This window comes from Terrapene carolina, unplaced genomic scaffold (assembly GCF_002925995.2).
Source record: "Terrapene carolina triunguis isolate 2854851 unplaced genomic scaffold, T_m_triunguis-2.0 Scaffold66, whole genome shotgun sequence".
NCBI lineage: Eukaryota > Metazoa > Chordata > Testudines > Emydidae > Terrapene > Terrapene triunguis.
Window position 1 is genome coordinate 60,792,415 of NW_020664417.1, and position 21,828 is coordinate 60,814,242.

The 21,828-nt window shown below is 43.0% G+C and overlaps 1 protein-coding gene across 2 annotated transcripts in view; it reads left to right on the forward strand.

Moving 5' to 3' along the window:
* Window positions 1–11,999, forward strand: part of RBM47 (RNA binding motif protein 47) — a 60,922-nt gene extending 48,923 nt beyond the window's left edge. Inside the window, exons 2-5 of one of the 2 annotated variants that reach the window (XM_024211692.1) lie at window positions 2,679–3,838; window positions 5,719–5,925; window positions 8,822–9,024; window positions 11,738–11,999. In XM_024211692.1, the coding sequence (XP_024067460.1) occupies window positions 2,710–3,838; window positions 5,719–5,925; window positions 8,822–9,024; window positions 11,738–11,992 (1,794 nt within the window). In that variant the 5' untranslated portion in view covers window positions 2,679–2,709 and the 3' untranslated portion in view covers window positions 11,993–11,999. The remainder of the gene's footprint in view (window positions 1–2,678; window positions 3,839–5,718; window positions 5,926–8,821; window positions 9,025–11,737) is intronic. The other variant, XM_024211693.1, reaches the window with a different exon arrangement.
* Window positions 12,000–21,828: the final 9,829 nt, after the last annotated feature.

Consider the following 21,828-nt stretch of genomic DNA (forward strand, 5'->3'; position numbering starts at 1 on the left):
CCTCCCCCCACACTCCCCCTTACCTGCTTCAGGCTTCCCGCGAATCAAATGTTCGCAGGAAGCAGGGGAGGGGGCGGAGACTTTGGGGAGGGAGCGGAGTTGGGGCAGGGGCGTGGGCGGGGGTGGGGGCGGGGCCGGGGCCCCATGGAGTGTCCTCCATTTGGAGGCACAACATATGGTAACCCTAATCAATGATCTGGAATATAAACTGGCAGATGACAAAGTTTGGCAGAAAGATAAATAATGATGAGGACAGAGCAGTCATACAGAGCAATCTGGATCACTTCATAAACTGGCCCCATTCAAACAAAATGTGTTTTAATGCAGCCAGATACAAGGTGATACATCCAAGAGCAAAGGATGCAAGCCGTACCTACATAATGGGGGACAATATCCTAGAATGTAGTGACTGAAAAATTTAAGGGGCATAGTGGACAAACAGCTCATATGAGCTCCCTGTGAAGTGCTGTGGCAAGAAAAGCTAATGGGATGGTTGGATTTATAAACAGGGGAGTTGTGAGGTGTTTTTACCTCTGTAGATGGCATTGGTGAGACAGATACTAGAATACTGTATGCAGTTCTGGTGTCCACATTTTTAAAAGAACGTTGAAAAACTGAATAGGGTGCTGAGAAGAGTCACAAGAATTATTCAAGGGCTGGAAAAAATTCCTTATTGTGAGGAACTTAAAGAGCTCAGTCTGTTAAACTTATCAAAAAGAAGAGTGAGAGGTTGTGTGTATAAGTACGTTCATGGGGAGAAAATACCAAGTACTAAAGAACTCTATAATCTAGTAGAGAATAAGAATCAATGGCTGGAAGCCAAAGTCAGGCAAATTCAAATTAGAAATAAGGAACAATTTTTAACAGCAAGGGGTGATTAACCAGCGAAACAAACTACCAAGGCAAGTGATGGATTCTCCATCTCTTGATGTCTTCTGATCAAGACTGGATGCCTTTCTGGAAGTTATGCTTTAGCCAAACATAAGTTATTTAGCTCCATACAGGGACGACTCGGTGAAATGTAATGGTCTGTGGTATACAAGAGGTTAGACTAAATAATCTAATGGTCCCTTCTGTCTTTAATATCTATGCATCAGTGATCTTCAAAATCCAAAAGCAACTATTCTTTTAATTGAGCTAGAGGAAAATCATCATTAGCACTCAGTTGTAGTAGCAGTTAGCATTTCTATCCTCTTTTTGAGGCAAGACTATCTCAAGAAGTAGACAGACAGTACCTCCCTCACTGGTGTTCTACTTGGATACAGAACAAAATTTCATAAACTGCTTTTCCTTTTCCAGTAGCTTTACTGTGCTCATTGTGTATTGGAGCAACTTCTGTTGGTGAAAGAGATAAGATTTTGAGGTACACAGAGCTCTTCCTCAGGTCTGGGAAAGGTGCCACAGCTAAATACAAGGTGGAACAGATTGTTTAGCATAAGTAGTTAACACATATTCTAAGGAAACATACAAGGTGAAGTGGGCAATTAATGCTGGTTTGTAATTGAAGATTTTATCTGTAATTCCTGAATTATTCTTTTCAGCTTCTGTAAAGTAATTAATTAATTTACTAAAGAAGACAAATGTGTTAGACACCATAACAAAAACAATTAACTCAACTGGCAACTAGGAATCTCATCTAAATTTACCAGATTACTGCAAGGGGACCAAAACCGTTCTTTACATAAACCACGTTAAAATTGTTTTATTTCCATTTCAGATTTTATTCTGCAAGTCCACAGAAACCTGGAAGTTCTTAGTTTACAAGTACTGCTTCCAGTGTTTAATAAGCCTTGTCCATATTTTGCTGTAAAATTACTTAATACCTAATTGATCATGAATATAGGGTACACTGATAGCAAGGATTCCAGCTGGGAACCATGGAAATGGGGAGTGCTGGTTCTGTAGGATCACTCTCATTTTCTGATCCAGCAGTAGCCCCTTTTTACCAGAAGATCAGGCTCCATTGGGTTTTGAGGATCCAGGTGGCCGCTGTTCTCCGTGGTATCCTTCCCTCCTGTGGCAGAAGCTATCTGCATCGAGTGCCATGTCTACACTACCACTTATGTCAGTAAAACTTACGTTGCTTAGGGGTGTGAAAAACAACGATATAAGCGATTGAGCGATATAAGTTACACCAGCTTCTCCCACTGACATAGCTACCGCCGCTCATTGGGGGTGATTTAATTATGTCAACAGGAAAGCTCTCTCCCGCCAGCATAGAGCAGCTACATGAGAGATCTTACAGCGGCACAGCTGCATTGGTACAGCTGCGCTGCTGTAAGCTCTCATGTAGACATAGTCCAAGTAACTACTTGAAGCAGCATTCACCCAGGTTACATGCCTATACTCACCTCAGAGTGGAATTTTGCACGGACAGGGTGCAAGAACAAGACCTAAATAGTTCATGGGAAGTTGGACCACCACCTTCCTCCATAGCCCCTTTTAGATTCTCTCATACGAGGGGAAGATTTGAAGGAAACTCATCTCAGGGAGTTTCCTGGGCCAGTATCCACTGCATGCAGGAGAGTATATTTTGCTATTTAATTTTTATGTTTTTGTATTTAATAGTTGTCCTGATCTTGAAAAATAAACTTGCACATAAACTGCAGAAAAGAGTCAGATTCCTGTCATGTTAACAACAGCTAATTAATGTCCTCCTTTCCCCTCTCTTTGTTTAGGTTTCATCACACTTTGAATGATTTTGACATAATGACAGCTGAGGATTCCACTGCTAGGATGAGTAACGACTCCTCCAACATGTCTACAACCAAAGTTCCCGAAGGTGTTGCTGGTGCACCTAATGAGGCTGCTCTGTTGGCACTCATGGAGCGTACTGGATATACCATGATTCAAGAGAATGGGCAGCGCAAGTATGGCGGGCCACCACCTGGCTGGGAGGGGTTGCACCCTCCTCGTGGCTGTGAAGTCTTTGTTGGTAAAATTCCCCGTGATGTGTACGAAGACGAGCTAGTGCCTGTGTTTGAGTCCGTAGGACGTATCTATGAAATGCGCCTGATGATGGACTTTGATGGGAAAAATCGGGGCTATGCTTTTGTTATGTACACACACAAGCACGAAGCCAAACGTGCCGTCAGAGAACTGAACAACTACGAAATCCGTCCTGGTAGGCTTCTAGGTGTTTGCTGCAGTGTGGATAACTGTAGGCTGTTCATTGGAGGTATACCCAAGATGAAGAAGAGAGAGGAAATACTAGAAGAGATCTCCAAGGTGACAGAGGGCGTGCTAGATGTCATTGTGTATGCGAGTGCAGCAGACAAGATGAAAAATAGAGGCTTCGCCTTTGTGGAGTATGAAAGCCATCGAGCGGCCGCAATGGCGAGGAGAAAGCTGATGCCTGGGAGAATCCAACTGTGGGGCCACCAGATTGCTGTTGATTGGGCAGAACCAGAGATAGATGTTGATGAAGATGTAATGGAGACTGTTAAAATCCTGTATGTGAGGAATTTAATGATTGAAACCACAGAGGATACAATTAAAAAGATCTTTGGCCAGTTTAACCCTGGCTGCGTAGAACGGGTTAAAAAAATACGCGATTATGCCTTTGTGCACTTTACAAGTAGGGAAGACGCAGTTCACGCCATGAACAACCTCAATGGCACTGAACTTGAAGGCTCATGCCTGGAAGTTACCTTGGCCAAACCAGTAGACAAAGAGCAGTACACTCGTTATCAGAAAGCAGCTAAAGGAGGAGCAACAACAACAACAGAAGTAACTCAGCAACCCAACTATGTTTACTCTTGCGATCCATACACACTAGCGTATTATGGATATCCATACAATGCTCTCATCGGTCCCAATCGAGATTACTTTGTGAAAGGTTAGTAAGCACAGTTGAACATGATATAATTAGGGGGCATTATTGCCAGCTCTGCTTTCAAGGAGGGGCCATGAATCTGTCTTAAATAGGTAACAGCTGACATGTTTTACATTTTTCTGAACTTACTTTTGCAGCACAGTTCATCATAATTATACTCTGTTACTTTATTAATGCTAGTATATTGAAGATATTTTTTCTTTTGACAATCCCTTTCTAAGACAGGTGTAAGGTAGGGGTGCACTAGTGGACAGAACACAGGACTGGGTGTCAGGAGATCTGACTTCTATTACTGTTGTATTACCCTGGGCAAGTAACAGAAGTTTCCTATAGTTTGAGTACCAGACTTCTTGAGTCTAATTATCCAAAGTGTTGTACATCTGCACCTCCCTTTGACTTCAGCGCTGGGTGCTCTGAAAAATCAGATCGTAGGTGTCTCAAAATGGGCACCCAAAATTACAGGATGCCTTTGAAAACCTTAGCCATAACTATCTATGCCTCAGTTACTGCATCTGTAAAAAAAACTGATCATACTGTACCCTCCTTTATGAAAAGCTTTGAGATCTGTTGATGAAAGGTGCTATATAAGTTAGAAGTATTTTTCTTATTATTGGAATTTAATTGTTATTGAATTCTATATATTAAAAATTAACCAAAAAATTAATCATTCCGGCTTAAATTCCAACAATTATAACTGACATTTGTAATTGCAAGTGGTTTTGTACTATCATTACAGAGAATATAATTTACTGAAATTCTGAAAATGTATTTTCCAGCCAAGTTCAGTTTAACAATAAGCATGATCTTATTATTTTACCACCTATATAAATACAGAAATATTTGTAAACCCTAACTGGTCAAAAGTTCCAGCCTCAACTCAATCTCCGGATTTATATCTGTAACTATTTCTGCACTAGGAATCAGTTAATTGCATGTCTGAATCAGAGGCACCAGAACAGGGGGCAGGCAAGGGGCCATGGCCCTCCCACTTTTTGCCACAGACCCAGCCCCCTGCCTCTCCTCTTCCCCCCCAGGGCCTCGGCAGCTGTAGGGAGCTGCAGACCCTGCCTGAGGTGGAGGGCCCTGAAAGCAGCCCCCAGCCCATGTCCCCGCCCCTCAGGTCCCCTGCTCCCCACAGCTGCCTGGGTGGCTCTTACCATGGCTTGGCTGCAGCTCATCGGCCCCCGAGGCCCTGCCCCCAAGCCAGAAGCCAAAGCCAAGTCAGGGTAAGAGCCATGTGTGCAGCTGTGGGGAGCTGCGGACCCTCCATCTGTCCTCAGAGGGAGGCCCAGAAGGTGGGGACACGGGCTGGGGGCTACTCTAGGGCCCTTCACCCCGAGCAGGTGGAGGGGCCTGGGTTCCCCAGCCTGGCTCTGGCTTCCGGCTTGGCCAGGGGACAGGGCTTGGGGGGGGGGGGAAGAGGAGGGGCAGGGGTGGGGCCATGGGCAGGGGTGGGGCCTCATGCCCTCTCCCCCCGCTTTTAGGAAAATTCCATCACCCCTGGTCTGAATACCCAGACAACCTGTCATAAAACTACCACTACATCACAGGACCAAAAGCACAATAGTAACATGTGCGAAATTGCTGATATAAATTCAACATTATTAATAAATTCCAGAGAATACCAAAGTCTGAACTAAACCACTAAAATCTAGTCGTGCAAGGAATAGTACTACGAACAACAGAAAATGCGTTGTCTGATTGTGCATTCCTGATTCGAGCAAGATTCCCTTTGTTTTCAAGAGCAGAGTCATTCAAATTCAGCTATTCTAACTTCAGCAAGCTTATTACTATCCAAATGCCTATATGTGGGGGTGTTAAGCATTTCCCCCATTGCTGTTACTGTGTTATTCATCCTCATTTTGTTATGTTGTTATTATAAGCAGGCAGCATAAGAGGCAGAGGGCGAGGTGCAGCTGGCAACAGAGCCCCTGGCCCCAGAGGCTCTTATCTGGGGGGATATTCTGCAGGCCGTGGCATATATAGCAGATACCACGAAGGGAAAGGAAAACAGCAAGAAAAAGGATATGAGCTTGTACCCAATTTGGAGTTGTCTGCTGTCAATCCAGTTACCATTAAACCTGGTGCAGGTTAGTATAATTACTAGGTTGGGCAAACCTGTTGGGAGGTGGGTGGGGAGAATAAAGAGGCTTGAAATTCAGCCTGTTCTTTGAACTGAGCTTGAACTTTTTAGATTCAGATTGGCTTGGGTAAATTAACACCCCACCCAACCAGCTGTGGTGATACTTAGGATATTTTTATGGCTGGGACCAGTAGGTCTGTATTCTTCCTGCTGAGTTTGGCCAACTGTTCTATTCAAATCTAACAATCACCATCCTCTCTACAAATGTGAGGCAGCAAATGCATTTTCCGGCACCACTCACTGAGGGTTACTAGCTATGCTCACTTGTGTGGGCTCCACAGGCCAAAGGAACAAGATAGTCCCACACCTAGGCGTCCTCTCTGGGTCTAACCATATAGCAGCACAGCTGCTGGTTTCAGAGGCTGCTGCTCTGTTTGCTAGAGACTGAAGACTAGGGGTCACATTCCTCCCTGTTTATCTCCTTTGATGTTAGTGATTACATCGGGGTGACTTTGGCCCCGACTACAGACATCTAGAAGACAAAGGGGTTGGGAAGCAGGCAAATCTCCCTATGTGAGGATTTCCTTGGTGTGGGAGAGTTCCCAGCTGGCACAGAGTTGGCAGCACTGGTTTCTATGCCACCTTTCTGGAGCCTCCAGTTTAGGATTATGGTAGAGCAGGAATGGGATAGCCAGATCACACAGTGCTCCAGCAATTCCTGGCTGGCAGATAGCCCCTTAGGTGCTATTACTAGCTGACAAACTTTAGGACAGCCTCTAGGCTGTTCTAAGTTACACTGGGTCAAGTGGAGAACCAGCCACAAGATCAGGGAACAGCAACTAGTTCCTTTCTACCACCCCCTTAGCAACAGCCTGTGGAAGCTGGGTGCAGCTGAGAATCTAGCCCTTGGTGTTTATAGGAGAAAATGGTAGTGGCTAGAATGAAGTTGTGGAAGTCCGCAAGACCCTGTTTGAATAGACTTCTGTTTGGGCTAAATATTATGAGGTAGAATCGACATTCAAGTGACCAGAGTGAGCCACTGAAAAAAGGAATCATGTCCTCGCCCTACAGTGTAATCATAATTGTAAGAGACATACTAATAATAAAACACCACTGATGTTACAGTAAAAATGCACTTGATTGTAGTTGTAACATTATGAAATACTCTAATAATCAATTACAAATAAGTGGAAATCACTTTTAAGATATGCACTTATCTTAAATAAAATAAAAAAAGATGAACACTCCTAAAGGAAGATGCCATCCTGACAGTTTGATGATGTAGTTTGAGAAAAGAGGCATTCAGCTTAGTATTTGCATGACAAAAGTAGATTTTCAAAGACGAGGTCTGTTTTCAAAGAAAGATTTGAGATAATTTAACCTATATCCTCAGACTCTCTGGGCAAAATGTCAGTTCTCAGAGAGAGCATTCCCACCCTTCATAATTGTGAATACAGCTTAGGAGTTTCAGGTATTTCTAAAGACTATTTGAAAAATGATTTTTGATATACACACTATATTCTTGCCTAGTAAATATTTATTGACAGTATCTAATTTATTAGAACTTCAGAGACAGGCCAGAAGCAGACTCTTGAGTTCACATATTTCCAGATTTTAGGAAGGTTTGGATAAAATCCCTAGATCCTAACCTGCCCCTGTGGTACTGGTTCCAGTACCTGAATGGAAAGGACTAATTTCTGATTCCTGTCAACGTGTGCTCAAAATCGTATAAAAAGAGGTGTTCTTGTGAAGTTTTTTTTTTTTTTTTTAAACCAAAATGGTGGGAAACAGAACTGTTGATCTCACATGATTTCTGCCAGTTTGGAATAAACTCTTGCAAGATTTCAACACCATTGAAGCCAAACCTTGATTTGGCTTCAGATCTGATCCATTGGGTAAAGCTAATTCAGATCCCAATCCAAACATCACCTCCTCCAGCCATCTGTAATTATAAGTAGTCATTCAGTTATCTATAAATTTATTGTTGAAATGTTAATTAATCAAAAGCTGACTGTACATTTTGAGGAACACACAGAATCACACATGTGACTGCTGGAGATTTTCAGCAGGACAAATTTGCTTCCTAAGCAATGCAGCCAAACTCCATTCAGAAATGTGTACAGACTCACAGGCCTTGCATGTATAACCCTCACTGTTCATAGCTCTTTCCCCCGGTTCTTCTATTTATTGCAAGTTACCTGCTTTTTGACATGAGAAGAAAGGCGTAAGAGGTTTTTTTTAATTAAATAAATAAACTGAAACCAGAGTCAAGCAGAAAGATGTGATGAAATATGTGCAGCTAAATTAAGCCAGAAAAATATACTACAGTAAGTAACTATAGTGCAGAGTTGGCCAAAGTGAAGCCTATCGGCCAACTGCTACCCACAGAGTTACACAATACAAATCACACTCTTCTTTTCATACAGCAATTCTGCCTATGGAAACTTCGGGTCCCAGCATGCAATACTCCCACCTTGATCTCAGAGGCAGTAACTAAGATCAAGATGGAGCCCTGCATGCTCAAACTTATCATCTCCTTAGGCCACTAGATGAGGACAACTGTAATCTGAACAGATTTCTGTAAATTTGATGTAGCCTTCAAGTTTCCTGACAAGTTTTCAGTGTGACCCTCATGGGGGTCCTGCTTTAAGAGCCCATTGAGATAAAAGTGTTTGAAAACTATGCAGTACATACAAAATTGTAGTACTGAGTCCATGAGCACACCTTGAAATATTTATAGTAATTAACAAATGAATTGAGAAGCACCCCTAAGACCTTGTATGTTGTATATCACAGTGATGAGCGTGGTGTAAATTACCTAGCAAGAGAGGTTTCTTTTACCTTGGAAAGAAAGCACTGTAGATGCAACTCCAATATGTTTTTGTGTATGTGGTCTGTTCTAGTGGCAATCCCTGCTATTGGAGCCCAGTACTCCATGTTTCAGGCAGCTCCAGCAGCCAAGATGATGGAAGATGGCAAAATCCACGCAGTGGAACATATGATCAATCCCATTGCTGTCCAGCAGGATCCAGCTAGTGTGGCGGCAGCAGCGGCAGCAGCAGCAGCAGCTGTTATACCTGCAGTTTCAACCCCTCCACCTTTTCAGGTAAATTCAGCATGCAGTCCTTGCTAAGCTTATCTTGGTACATTGAAACCCTGGCCTCTTGCCATGCTGCAGTTTAAAAGGAGATTGTTTAGTTATTAGACTAAAAAAAACAGCCCTACCTTGACAGTTGTCTCACACTGCAGTAAATCACTTAGCCCCAAACAGATAAAGTAGGAGTCACATTAACTATTGCACAGATTAGCTAAATCTCAAAAGGAGTGTTCTGTGTAGAGCTGGAGTGCTACTGCACAGCCTCAACATGCCTCTGCCAGAACTGTGTGCCCTGATGCTATGCTAGGGTCTCCTTGGGCTTGCAGGGGGAAGAGTTGAGAAACTTGCAACACTGGCTCCCTCTTCAGTTTGGGGTCTTTTTCCATCTCATTTTAATTTATTTTCTCCTCCCCGTATAGCACAGGGCCGGAGAGCATATTGGCCACAGAGAAAAAGGAAGGTAGTTAAAGCACAGGTAGAAGCAATTCTACTCGTGCCTTGGCTTTACTACAGAGTTGCTGTGCAACATTAACTACTCTGTACTTCACTTACCCAATCTGTCAAATGGTGATAATTACCCTTCTCTATCTCCCCAGAGTATTGTGAGAATAAATTCTGTAATGTTTCTAAAGCACCTTGGGATCCTCTAATGGAAGGTGCTATAGCAGTACAATGTGTAATTGCAACAATTAAGAAGATCTTTGCAAATAGTAAAAAGCTCTTAAGTCTGACATAGGATGAGAGAATTCATGTTCAACAACAAAATACAGCTAAGGCACTTTCAGCACTTATTTTGGGGAGTCTTTAGTTCAGCAAGTGGAAACTGGACATACATAACATTAAAAAAAAAACTGTTTTGCCACTTTTGTGCATGTGGGACTAGACACAACCCCAGGTCCCTTCTCAGCTTGAGGTGTTTTGTTTTGTTTTTTATTGCTCTAGCCACACCAACCTTCACATGCCATTACTACCAAGAAGAAATACATAGCTCACCCTTTGAAGCCTGCTAGCATCATTCCTATAACTGACTGGATATTCTCTATTGATAGTGCTGAAGTGCTTCCCTAAAAGGCTGTTGGTGTTGCCTCGGTAGCAGTGCCAGTCCAGTCAGGGAGCAAGAAACCAGGATGGGAATCCATCCTGAAACCCTCTCATGGGAAAGTCACCCACGCTATGGCATTGGCTGGATCTGTAAGGGTTTATTTTGATATGACATATTGACTTTTTTTTTGTAGTTCCATTCCATTTATTATGTTAATAGTGAAAAAAAATGACACTCTGAGGCTACTACAGCTCCAGAGTTACTCTGTGTAATTACATTGTGACAGACTCTTTGGGCACAGTAACATTTGCAAAACAAATGCCTTCCTTTTTATTATTCCTTATTTGTCCTGCAGCCCCATCCTGGGCCAGGAGCTGTACAAACACAAAACAAAAAGACTCCCTGCCCCCAAAAAGCTTACAATCTAAGTAAACTTGTTGCCATATCACTGATCTGCAAAGCTCTTTGGAAACAAGTCGTGAGATTTCAGAAGGTGAACAGGGACAAGGGGAGGTATTAATAATACTTTGCACTTCAATAGCACCTTCTATACAAGAATTTCAGATGTTTCACAAGCATGAATGAATTTAGCCCCACAACAAGCAATGGGTTAGGAAAAGTATTATTACACCCATCTTACAGAATTGAGGCCCGATGACCTGTCCTGTGTCACAGCTAGGAATAGAGCCCAGAAACTTGATTTGCCCCTATGGGTGCTGAGAGAACTGACACCTCCTGCACCAGCAAGGGCAGTGGTACCAGAGTGGGGAATGTACCCTTAGGTGAAGGCAGGCAGTGGTACCGCTGCTGCCTCCAGCAGAGGAAAGCAGTTTCAGCTTACCTTTGGAGTTCCACAGAAGCCCTACTGGCGAAAACTACCTGGGAGATATCTGAGACATTCGAGAAGGGACAGTCCTTTCCCTGAAGTGCTCAAGGAAAGACAGAAATGTAGACAGAGTTTAGGGAGTTGTCTTTTTGTATACAAGTCAGCTAGATTCACTATGGGCCATGTGGCAAAAAATGCATCTTTAAGAGGGATGTATATATGGATGGGGAGGTTGAACCATGCATAAGGGCCATGTGGAAGAAGACATGAAAGTGACCGTGTGGGCAGCTGAAAATGAGGAGACAAGGCTGGGAACACTGGTGGAGCAGAGGAGGTGAGGGGCAACACGAAGTTTGACGAGAGGATAAATGGGAAGGAGCAGTAATATGTTAAATTTAAAGTTCTTGTCTCTGCCTTCAGAAATCTGTAATAGTAGCTGAGGAGCCAGAGAGAGTCAAAGACAAAAGTGACATCACCCTTGTGCTCTAGCTCCCTCCCTCCACAGTTGGCCCTGCCTACTTTCTGGCCTGTGCTTGCTGGTTCCAGGTCCCCTGGAAGAGCAGGTAATGCACATGGCTTCACTGGTTTGCCTCCCCCCCCCCCCCCATCACCCATGACGTGCTGTCTCTACCCTTACAGGCCCACAGCCTTGGTCTTGCTAGCAGAATCAAATCCACAGTCTCCTAACTCCCAGTCCTATGCCTTCACCACAAGATCATCCTTCCTTAACTTTGAAGGATTCACTTCAGTTTTTTAATGTGTGAAATAATTATACTCAGCCTAGTAGATTAGATTGCTAGGGACTGGATAAAATCTGTGAGTTGGAACGTTAAATGCCAATTTTTTGTCCCCAGGGTCGCCCCATAACTCCAGTGTACACCATGGCTCCAAATATTCAGAGAATTCCTGCTGCAGGGATTTATGGTGCAAGTTATGTTCCGTTTGCAGCTCCTGCTGCAACAACAGCAACTATAGCCACACTACAGAAGAACGCAGCAGCAGCTGCAGCAGCAGCAGCAGCTTATGGAGGATATGCCGGGTATATACCTCAGGCATTTCCTACTGCAACAATCCAGGTTCCAATACATGATGTCTACCAGACATACTGAGACTATCAAACAGTGGGGGGTGAGGGGTGGGGGGACGGGAGGGGAGGGACAAACACTGAAGGAACACTTTACTATTTATGAAGAAAGAACCTACTGCAAAAGAATATGTTTGGACTCAGTAAACTGAAAAAAACCTGAAAGTGAAGAATGTTATCAAATATTATGTTTGAAATATTTTATATATGTGACGTTTTCACTAATTTTTTAGGATATTTTTAAAATTTAACATACCTGTATTCATACATTTCTAAGTGACCTACATGCATTAAGCCCATTGCCTATACAAATTTATACACAGTAGTGGGATTGCATAGGGGTTTTTTGGTTGGGTTTTTGTTTTGTTTTTTAAGCAATTATATTTTCAATATATTTGTGGTATGAAGGTTATTTTTAGTAACTTCTGCACTCCAGAGAATTCTATTTTGTAGTGCCTTTAATAATATATCAACTATATATATATTAAAAAAAAAGTACATCTGAGCAGCTAGGAAATGTATAAACAATATATTTTGAAGAATATTTTCAATATTTAAAGAATACATACAATAGATTTTTGTTTGTTTTTGTTTAAAACAACAAGTATCTTATTTAAAAAGCTATACTGGAAAGTGCAATTTGAAAATGAGCGAGACCTCTGCATTTTGTGCTGGCATTAGTACAGTTCGTTTATCACTATCAAAAATCACAGGCAACAAACATCTATTTAAAAAAACCAACCTCATAAAACAAACCTCTTTAAAGCATGATTACGTGAATCGTTTTAGCTAAAGAAGAGGCTGCTGTGTTTTCCATAACATCTGGCTTTTATATTTATTGAAGTCACTTCTAGTTCAGTCTCTGAGCACATGCTCAGAGTATCTAATATTTCATGAGAGGTATCTTGACTTAGATCTTCTTCCAGTATAAAACCTAGTTTCTTTTTAAATGCTCTTTTTATTTTATTCTTTTGAAGTGTAAGTAGTAGTGACAGAGAATGTATGATATCTTAGACAGGGCCAAATGTGCTTTTGTCAGCAGGAAGTACTGCATTATTTACCTGTAGCTTCATCATGTTTCATGCAAAATTTCTAAGGTACTAGGGGTGTTAGTGATATTGTACTTAATAAAATGGGGCTAGCCTCCTTCCCATTCTCCCTTTCACGCCTAATTCCCATTAGCGTTAATTGGAGTTATGCATGCACATCAGGGAAGGCAGAGACTATACCCTTATGAATTTAAGAAATAGAGTTTGTAAATATCTTCTAATATACATTTTTAAAGTCATTTTATGTTGCTAATTTACATGGTATGTGGTTTGCCACAAAACAAAACAAAAAAACATTTTATTTCAATGTTATTAAAAAGTTTGTTTTATTAAGAAGTAAATATATTATTGCAGTGTTTTGTGGCCTGTTTAAAGGCTTTTATTTACTAATGCAGTGAATGTAAAATACAGTAAAATGTCAAAGGAATAGCTCACTCACTTTATGAAGTGCATCAGCTTTGCCAAGACAACTCTAATGAAGTGTGGTGTGCAATAGGGTAGTGAATAAACAATTTTGCTTTCTTTTTTAATTTAAGAATCAACTGTAGGTCCATACAATAAAAGTATCTTTTGCCCACTGACAACAATTTCAGATCATATCTAACTAAAATAAGTGACCACCTAATATGTATTTTCTCAACTTAAGTTGGGCCACTGTTTTTTACTCAGCAACACTCTGTTATATTTAATGCTATTTAACTATTATCAAAAGTACTGTGAGGAAGTTAACCATTTAATCAGACTCTGCCCCCAATGCTCCTTCCCAGGAGAGTTTTATCACGTGTTCCAGCCTTTCCAAAAACGCACTTAGACCTTAGGCCCAACCCAACTGGAGTGTTATCCAAGGGCTTGATTGCATGGAATGGGCAGCCTTCAAAACCAATCTCTCCTGGGAATCAGTGGGGAATAGAAGCCCAGCCCAGCAGAAGTGGGAAATAGTTCCCACCTCTCCTGCCTTTGGCTAAGTCATCTCATGCCAAGCAGTGGCCACAGATAAGACTCAACATGAGTAAATGCCACTTCATGCAGCTTCAACACCTGACTGGATGGCTGCATAGAAACCCATTGGGTCAGCAGAGGATGATACAATGGAATGTGGGTTGATACTCTGCTTCACCCCATCCCAGCTCCTCCACCAAAACCTTGGCAAGTTCCAGCAGTGGAGAGATGGTGGGGGGGATAATGTTGAAGCCATCACTCCCCTGCCCCCATTTCTGTGCCCACCAAGCGGAATCCACCCAAATCCAAGTCTCCTCTGCTTGCAGAAGCAGAGGGCGTGATCCATTCCAAGGTCTTTAGTTTAAACAGCAACTAGAGTTCTTACTGTATTTTACATATGCCTGTATATTATGTGCAACAAAAATAAAGATGGAAATGATATCCTAACGTGGCAGACACCAAGAGACCTTAAAAACAAATGGCCTTGATGACTGGGGCTCTTTATGGGCTCCGGGGTCTGTGCTAGCAGCTCCAATGGCAAGATTGGGGCCAAAAGTTGGTAGTACGGTCAGTTAGGTATCTCTGAGCCCCGCACCTGTGGTCTGTCTTTATACCTGTTTCTCCACCATTTCATGTACACTACTGAGGTAAGTTTATGACTTGAAATGTGAACATTTTTAGGTTAAGAACAAACTATATAAAGAAATATATATGTATATATAAATATATACATATATTAGCGTGCCTCATTTTCAGAAGTGCTAGTATTTTGGGTGTTTTACTATATCTCTGTTCTTTGTATTGTTTAAAACTTCTGAGTTTATTTAGTTCTTGCTCCATTTATGGTACGGTCCTAGGATGTAGTAAATAAAGCATTCTTTAAAAACAGATATTGTTACTTCATTTTAAAATGCTGCTTGCCAGGTTTAGTCACAGAGAAAAAGCTGTTGCATGTGATACATTCTATCCAGTTATTTGCAACAGAAGTGGGGCAAATGTGTGAACTGAGTAGAATTTGTGGTTAAAGTAAAGTAAATTGAAAGAGGAGGCTCTTGCCACATGGCCAGAGTTGGGGGAGCACTCTCTAGATTTTTAGCAGCACCAGACAAGGAGGAACACTTGGACAAGGAGGAGCATACACCGTTTTTAGTAGAGAAAGGGGAGATGTGCTGCTCCACTGCCCTCCCTTACTTTAATCCCTGAGCAGAACATACCAACTATGGGCCCCAATCCAACTCCCGCTGAAGGTAATGGGAGTCTTTCCACTGATTTCAATGGGACTTGGATCAGGCCATATAATTTTTCACCTCTTGGTTAAATTCTTTCTCTGGACACAGATGGGGCTGAGTTTGGTGGCTGACTTTAATTTCCATTTATCTACCACACAGTTTTGTGCGCTGACTGGCAGTCTTTGCAATAGCAGGGATGTTGCAGGGCAGCACTAAAAGTGAAATATATTGGCAAACTGGCATAGGGAATCTTACGTATTGCCTGCATTTACTATGCCGGTCGCAGTTCAGGGCTATGAGTCCTTCATTTGTTTTTTTCATTTGCACTAAATTTGTGCACAGACATTTAAAGAAAAAAAGATACTGATCTTTCATATATTTGTCCCTTCTCAGCATGTCTTCTCAATATATATAGTTTCCTTTTTAAAAGTTAATTTCAATGGCTATAAAAGGCGGTCTGGCAGCCCTGCAGGCCAAAGCCTTCCTCAAAGCAAGCAGTAGCAATACCATATTCGCCTCACGGTCTCAGAACCCCCAAATACTTTTAAATGTCAGATGATAGTTAAGACTCTGTGCCAATTCAGTCTTTGCCTTACTCCCTTGACTGCCTTTGTAATGTAGACACCTGTGTAGGAACTGGAATGAAGCCAACAACTCATTTCACATAAGCTACCAAACAACCATGGACCTGAATGACATTTGAATCAGAACTACAGATGAATGACTCCATCTATCGCAAGGGTTCTCAGCCTTTTTCTTTCTGAGGCTCCCACAACATACTATAAAAGTTCCATGGCCCACCTGTGCCACAATTGTTTTTCTGCATATCCAGAAGATTAAAAGCCAGGGCCAGCATTAGGGGGTAACAAGCAGGGCAATTGCCCAAGGCTCACACCACAGAGGGCCCTGTAAAACTAAGTTGCTCGGGTTTTGGCTTTCAGCCCCAGGCAGCGGGGCTTTGGCTTTCAAAGAGTCTAATGCCAGCTCTGCTCTCTGGTTTATTTTGGCAGACCCCCTGAAACCTGCTTGCAGCCTTCCAGGGGGCCCCAGACCCCTGGCTGAGAACCGCTGATCTATCCCTCTGCGTCTTATACTTGCAGAAGGTTCTGTGAGGATTTTCTGTCACAGTGAAGCATGCACTAGTGAAACCCAGGGTAGCCTTGCTATCCTAGAGTGTTTCAGTTCTGTCAGTCTTCAAGCAGGGTCCCCCCTTAAACAGAATGTGCTAATTTTGCCTATATCTGTTTGGGTTTCTGCGTAGACTTTTAGAGAGTCTCTGTCTTCTTTTTCTCTCTCGGTGTGTGCGTGTGCGCACACATTCATCTGTGGCCAAATTTACTGAAGATACCAAAATTGGAGGAAAAGCAAATACAGGGGGAACGGAACCAAACTGCAAAGTGACCTGGAGCGATTAGAGCAATGAGAGCTGCAGGCAACCAGGGAAGGATTAGTACTAATAAATATGAAGTCCTACAGCCAAGGACAAGGACATCAACTGCATAAATACATCACATGCAGTTACAACCAGCATGTGAAAGCAAATGTTTTTATAACTCACCTGTCCCTTAGCATGATGGAATAATGGCTGGGACCTTTGCTCACATACCCTGGTGATCAAAAATAGTCTTGAATACAAACTGTTAGAGGAACCCTCCAGTAGGTTTCTTTAGCCATATCTGTGGTAGGAATTTTTTCCTAAAAATTCCCACTGCCGTTAACACCAGCTCAGCTGCACCTGTACAGGGGCACTAACCATTGCACACCAGCATTAGCAACCCTGGCAGGTCAAGTCTAGACGATCCACCTGCTCCAGCAGTCATTTTCTGTAGCAGGTCAATTAAGCCTGCTCACAGCATGACTAATCAATATGATGCTGAAAACAGGTTTCAGAGCCAGAGAGCCATCCACATTGTAGATTAACAGATTATAAAGCCAGTGATCTAGTGTGACCTCCTCCATAATGAAGGCCACAGAGCTGCCCTGAATTAATTCTTGTTTGAACTAGAGCATATCTTTTGGGAAAACATCCAATCTTGATTTTAAAATTGCCAATGATGGAAAACCTACCGCAACCCTTGGGCAATTGTTCCAATAGATAATTAACCTTACTGTTAAAAATTACATGCTATTTCTGCTCTGAATTTGTCTAGCTTCAACTTCCAGCCATTGGATTTTGTTATACTTTTGTCTGGTAAATTAAAGAGCCCTCTTATCAAATTTCTGTTCCCCATCTAGGTACTTATAGATTGTGATCAAGTCATCACTTAACCTTCTCTTTGTTAAACCATACAGATTGCGCTCTTTGAGTCTGTTACTCAAGGAGCTCAATAGAGTATGTTTTCCCATCCTTTAATCATTCTCATGGCTCCTCTCTGAACCCTCTCCAATTTATCAATAGCCTGCTTGAATTGCGGACTCCAGAACTAGACACAGCATTCCAGTAGTGAGCACACCAGTGCCAAATACAGAGGTTTAACCTCTTTTAGTCCTAAGGCTTCCAACGTTGCTAACACACTAGCTGCCACACCAGATCACACCAAAAATCCAAATGAGGGCTTCCTGGGTTTAGCAGAGGGCCCTATCCTGTGAACTGCTGAATGCCCTCAGCTCCCATTGCCTTCACCTCGAGTTGTGGATGCACATCACTTCTCTCAGGGTCAGAGACAGCTAGCCCAACTACTGCATGTTAAGGGAGCAGGGCGACACAGGCAGAATTTTGCCCTAGCTATTCTGAGTGAGATTTAGGAGCTATTGTGACCTTGGTGTGTGCACGTTCCATAGGTGAGGTTCATTTTTGATTTCTCCAATTAGTACACTGACTCCACCACAATTAGTCCCCAATTAGTGTCCCACCTACATTTATGCTGAAGGATAAATAAAAGAAACCCACGCACCTGACTTGTGTTTGCAAAGAGAAGCTGTGCTAAGATCTACAACACAGTTTTCTGTTAACTATAAAATCAAGCACTCTTCCCAGGGAGATGAACAGTTGTTTTACTGTAAGAGTGACATTGGGGCTCTAATGAAATATTCCCTTAACTTCTTTGCATCAGATCCTTTTTAATTATTAAAATAAAACTGCAAACTATACATTTTATAAGCATTCTGATCTTTTAAAATAGAAACATTTACAAGAATTTCTTGTTTCTCTAGCTTGCTGGCTTCTTTTCCCAGTTTTGTAAGCTCTTAATTAATGATTAACCTATCATAAGGTTCAAATATGCCTGAGTCATGCTGAGGATATTAACATAAAAAGTGCCACTGAAACAGTTGTGTTTGTAAGATGACCTTGCTGAACTAGGCTTGGTTCAAAAACTATATTGGGTTCCTGGTTGCTGAGCCAATTAAAGCCTCTGCCAAGTTGATTTTATTTCTTTTTGAATACTTCTATCTTGAATAATAATTTTTTTCAAAGTTTTTCTACTAGTTATAATATTCAATTGATTTTTAATATACCTTATTATTTTCCTGACACAAACAACACACACAAAAATACAGCCATACTACAATTAACAAGAATATAGATTAATCAGAAAGTCAAATGGAGTAACACCATTTCTGCATTGCAACATGTTATCTATATAGTATTACCAGAGCTCAAAAAATACACACAAAATATATGTTAGGCTATGTGCAAAAAGGTATAGCAGAGAGCGTGTTCACTGATGTGAATCTAAAAACCAGAAGTCAGGTTTTATGAGCTAGTGAATGAATTTTCAAGTATATGCTGAATTCCCATTGAGAGGATTTTAGGAATAAATCATAACCTGCCATGTAAAAAGGGTGACCAAGTGGGGACATGGGAAGCTGAAAGTTAGAAAACTCCATGGGTTTGGCTACAGAGGTTCCACTCCCTAAGGGAAGGGTGTGCTGCCCCACACATTCCAAATTCTACATAGGAAATTATACAGTTCTTCGGGCATCTGTGGCGGACAGAGGAATCCAGGCTGAGGCACAGTGTCCCACCTGATTTCCTTGGGCCCCCTGACACCAACTAGGCCTTGGGGAGGGGAAGGGAAGAGAGAAGATGACATTATGGAGCAGAAATCCATGTAAATTAAGATTGACAGAGCCATGTCTTACCCGGAAAAAAAAAACAACCTATGGGTTTGTAGATGGATGATACCACAGAAAGCAGATGTTCCTTGGCTCTGTCCCTCCCTGCTCAGTAATTCTTCCCCCCTCAAAACCACAGAGCCCATCAGTTGTTAGTTATGAAGTTTAGAGTGACCACTAGGGGGCACACAGCAAAGAGGTAAGAGTCAGTGATGAGCTGCCAAAATCTTAACAACCGGTTACCTATAAAAAGTTCTGATTTAAGGGATGTGCCACAGTATGTATTTTTTGTAACTTTCTCCATAAGAAGTGGCAATGCATTGAGTCATTGGGAGTCATACTTAACAATAAAAAATACATCCGTATTTTCCTGGAAGGAATTTTTATAATTTAAAAATTTAAATTTAAATTTCTAAATTTAAAAATTCCTCCTGGACAGCGATTTAAGAACCAAAAAGTCTGACATGTCTGGGAAAATACGGATGTATGTTAACCTTACCTAAAGTTCTTTTTTAAAAAGATGGGCCTGAACTAGAAATGAACTCCGTTTCACATGTGTGGGTCCCCACCACTCCCTGTGGGTATGCTAGGGTGACCAGATGTCCCGATTTTATAGGGACAGTCCCGATTTCTGGCTCTTTTTCTTATATAGGCTCCTATTATCCCCCGTCCAGATTTTTCACACTTGCTGTCTGGTCACCCTAGGGTGTGCACATGTGTGGGTCCCAGCTGCTCCCTGCCCCCCTCATTGAAGGTGTGCAGGGTTACTGCCCTGGGAACTGCAGGGCACCAGTGGACATGGGGCTGGCTGCAGACAGGGGCGTGGGGCAGGGCTAGCTGGAGGCAGGGGGTGCGGGGCTGGCTGCGAGCAGGGCAGGGGGTGCGGAGCTGGCTGGAGACAGGGGGGTGTGGGGCTGGCTGGCTTCGGGCAAGGGGGTGCGGCAGGGGTTGGCTGGAGACAGAGGAGTGCAGGGCTGGCTGGCTTCAGGCAGGGGGGTGCGGAAGGGGTTGGCTGGAGACAGGGTACGGGGTGCGGCAGGGGCTGGCTGCAGGCAGGGCAGGGGGTGCGGGGCTGGTGCGGGCAGGGCAGGGGCTGCAGCAGGGGCTGGTGCAGGCAGGGCAGAGGGTGTGGCAGGGACTGGCTGAGGGCAGGGGGTGCGGGGCTGGCTGAAGACAGGCTGGCTGCGGGCAGGATGGCGGGTACTCACGGGGAGAGCGACTCAGAGCAACCCGAGCAGCAGGGGACCCACCAGGCAGCAGCTGTTACACTCTTTCCATAACAAAAATGTGAAGACCCTTCATGGAATATTGCAGGGTTGGCTTCTCTCTTTCGATGTGAATGCAGGCTAACTGTAATAATCATTGATCAAGATCACAAAGAAAATATTAAAAATTGAATGTTTAAGTTTTTGCTGATGTTTTAACTGTAGGACTATTTTAATACAAAATACTTTCTCTGACCCTCCAATGAACTAGAATGGGATTCCATGCCTTTCACCCAAAGGCCAGGACTGGAGTAACCTGTTATTCTAGAACATGAAGAACAGAAGGACTAGTCCTGCAGGCCATAGTCTTTAATCAAGAAGCACAACATTTTAAAGATGAGTAGTCGAATCCTAAAGCTTTATCAAGAAGCCTCTATGAACTGCAAAGTGATGGACAAATTCTTCAAATGTACACAACACAGTGATATGACACTGACATTTTAACAAGGGGCTCCAACATAAAAATGCCTGGTCAGCAATACATGTGACATTTCCTGGATACCATGCTCTCCCCGCAATACATAAACATCAACTTCACCCCTCTCCTACAACACCTCAAGCCACCACATTTCCTCTCCCAAGCATCTCATGGAAGTGTCTCTAGTTAGCTCCCCATACCTGGCAGTTGATCATGAGAACAGCAATGGCAGGTGTCCTGCAGATGCCATGGTGACAGGCAGGCCCAGATTAACCAATGTGCACTCAGTGCACTTGCACAGGGTCCCCATCTCCAGGGAGCTGGAGGGGACCCTTGACCATAGAGAGAAAAACAAAGAGAAATCTGCAAGGTGCTGCAACCCCGTGAGCCAGATTGCAAAGCCACTCACTCAAATTTAGCTCAGCCACCCCTCAGTCATGACAGAGAGGTGGCCAGGCCAAACCTGAGCAGCATGGGGCTATGTGAGTATGGAGCGGGTGATGGGCGCAAACATAGTTGTGTGGCTGGGATCAAGCATGAGAGTGGGTGAGTGGCCAGGAAGGTCCTGGAGGTGGTGGGTGAGGGGTTGGGGGCAAGTGGGGGATGTTGGGAGCCAGGATGTTAGGAGTGAGTGGGAGATGTTGTGGGCTATGTCAATGGGGCTGAGGTGTTGGAGGCTGTGGTGAGCAAGATATATGTCAGGGCTATTGGGAGGTGTGGGGGTGTCAGGATATGTGGGGTGGGAGTGGCATTTGATGGGCTGTGTGTGGATAAGGAAAGGGGCATTCTGGGGTCTGCCCAATTTCCATAGTGCACAGGGCCCCAAAATTCTTTAATCTGCCAGTGCCAGGGGTGTTGTCCTGAGGCCTCTGGCAGTGGAGTGGCTGCTCAGGTGGAGAGTAGAG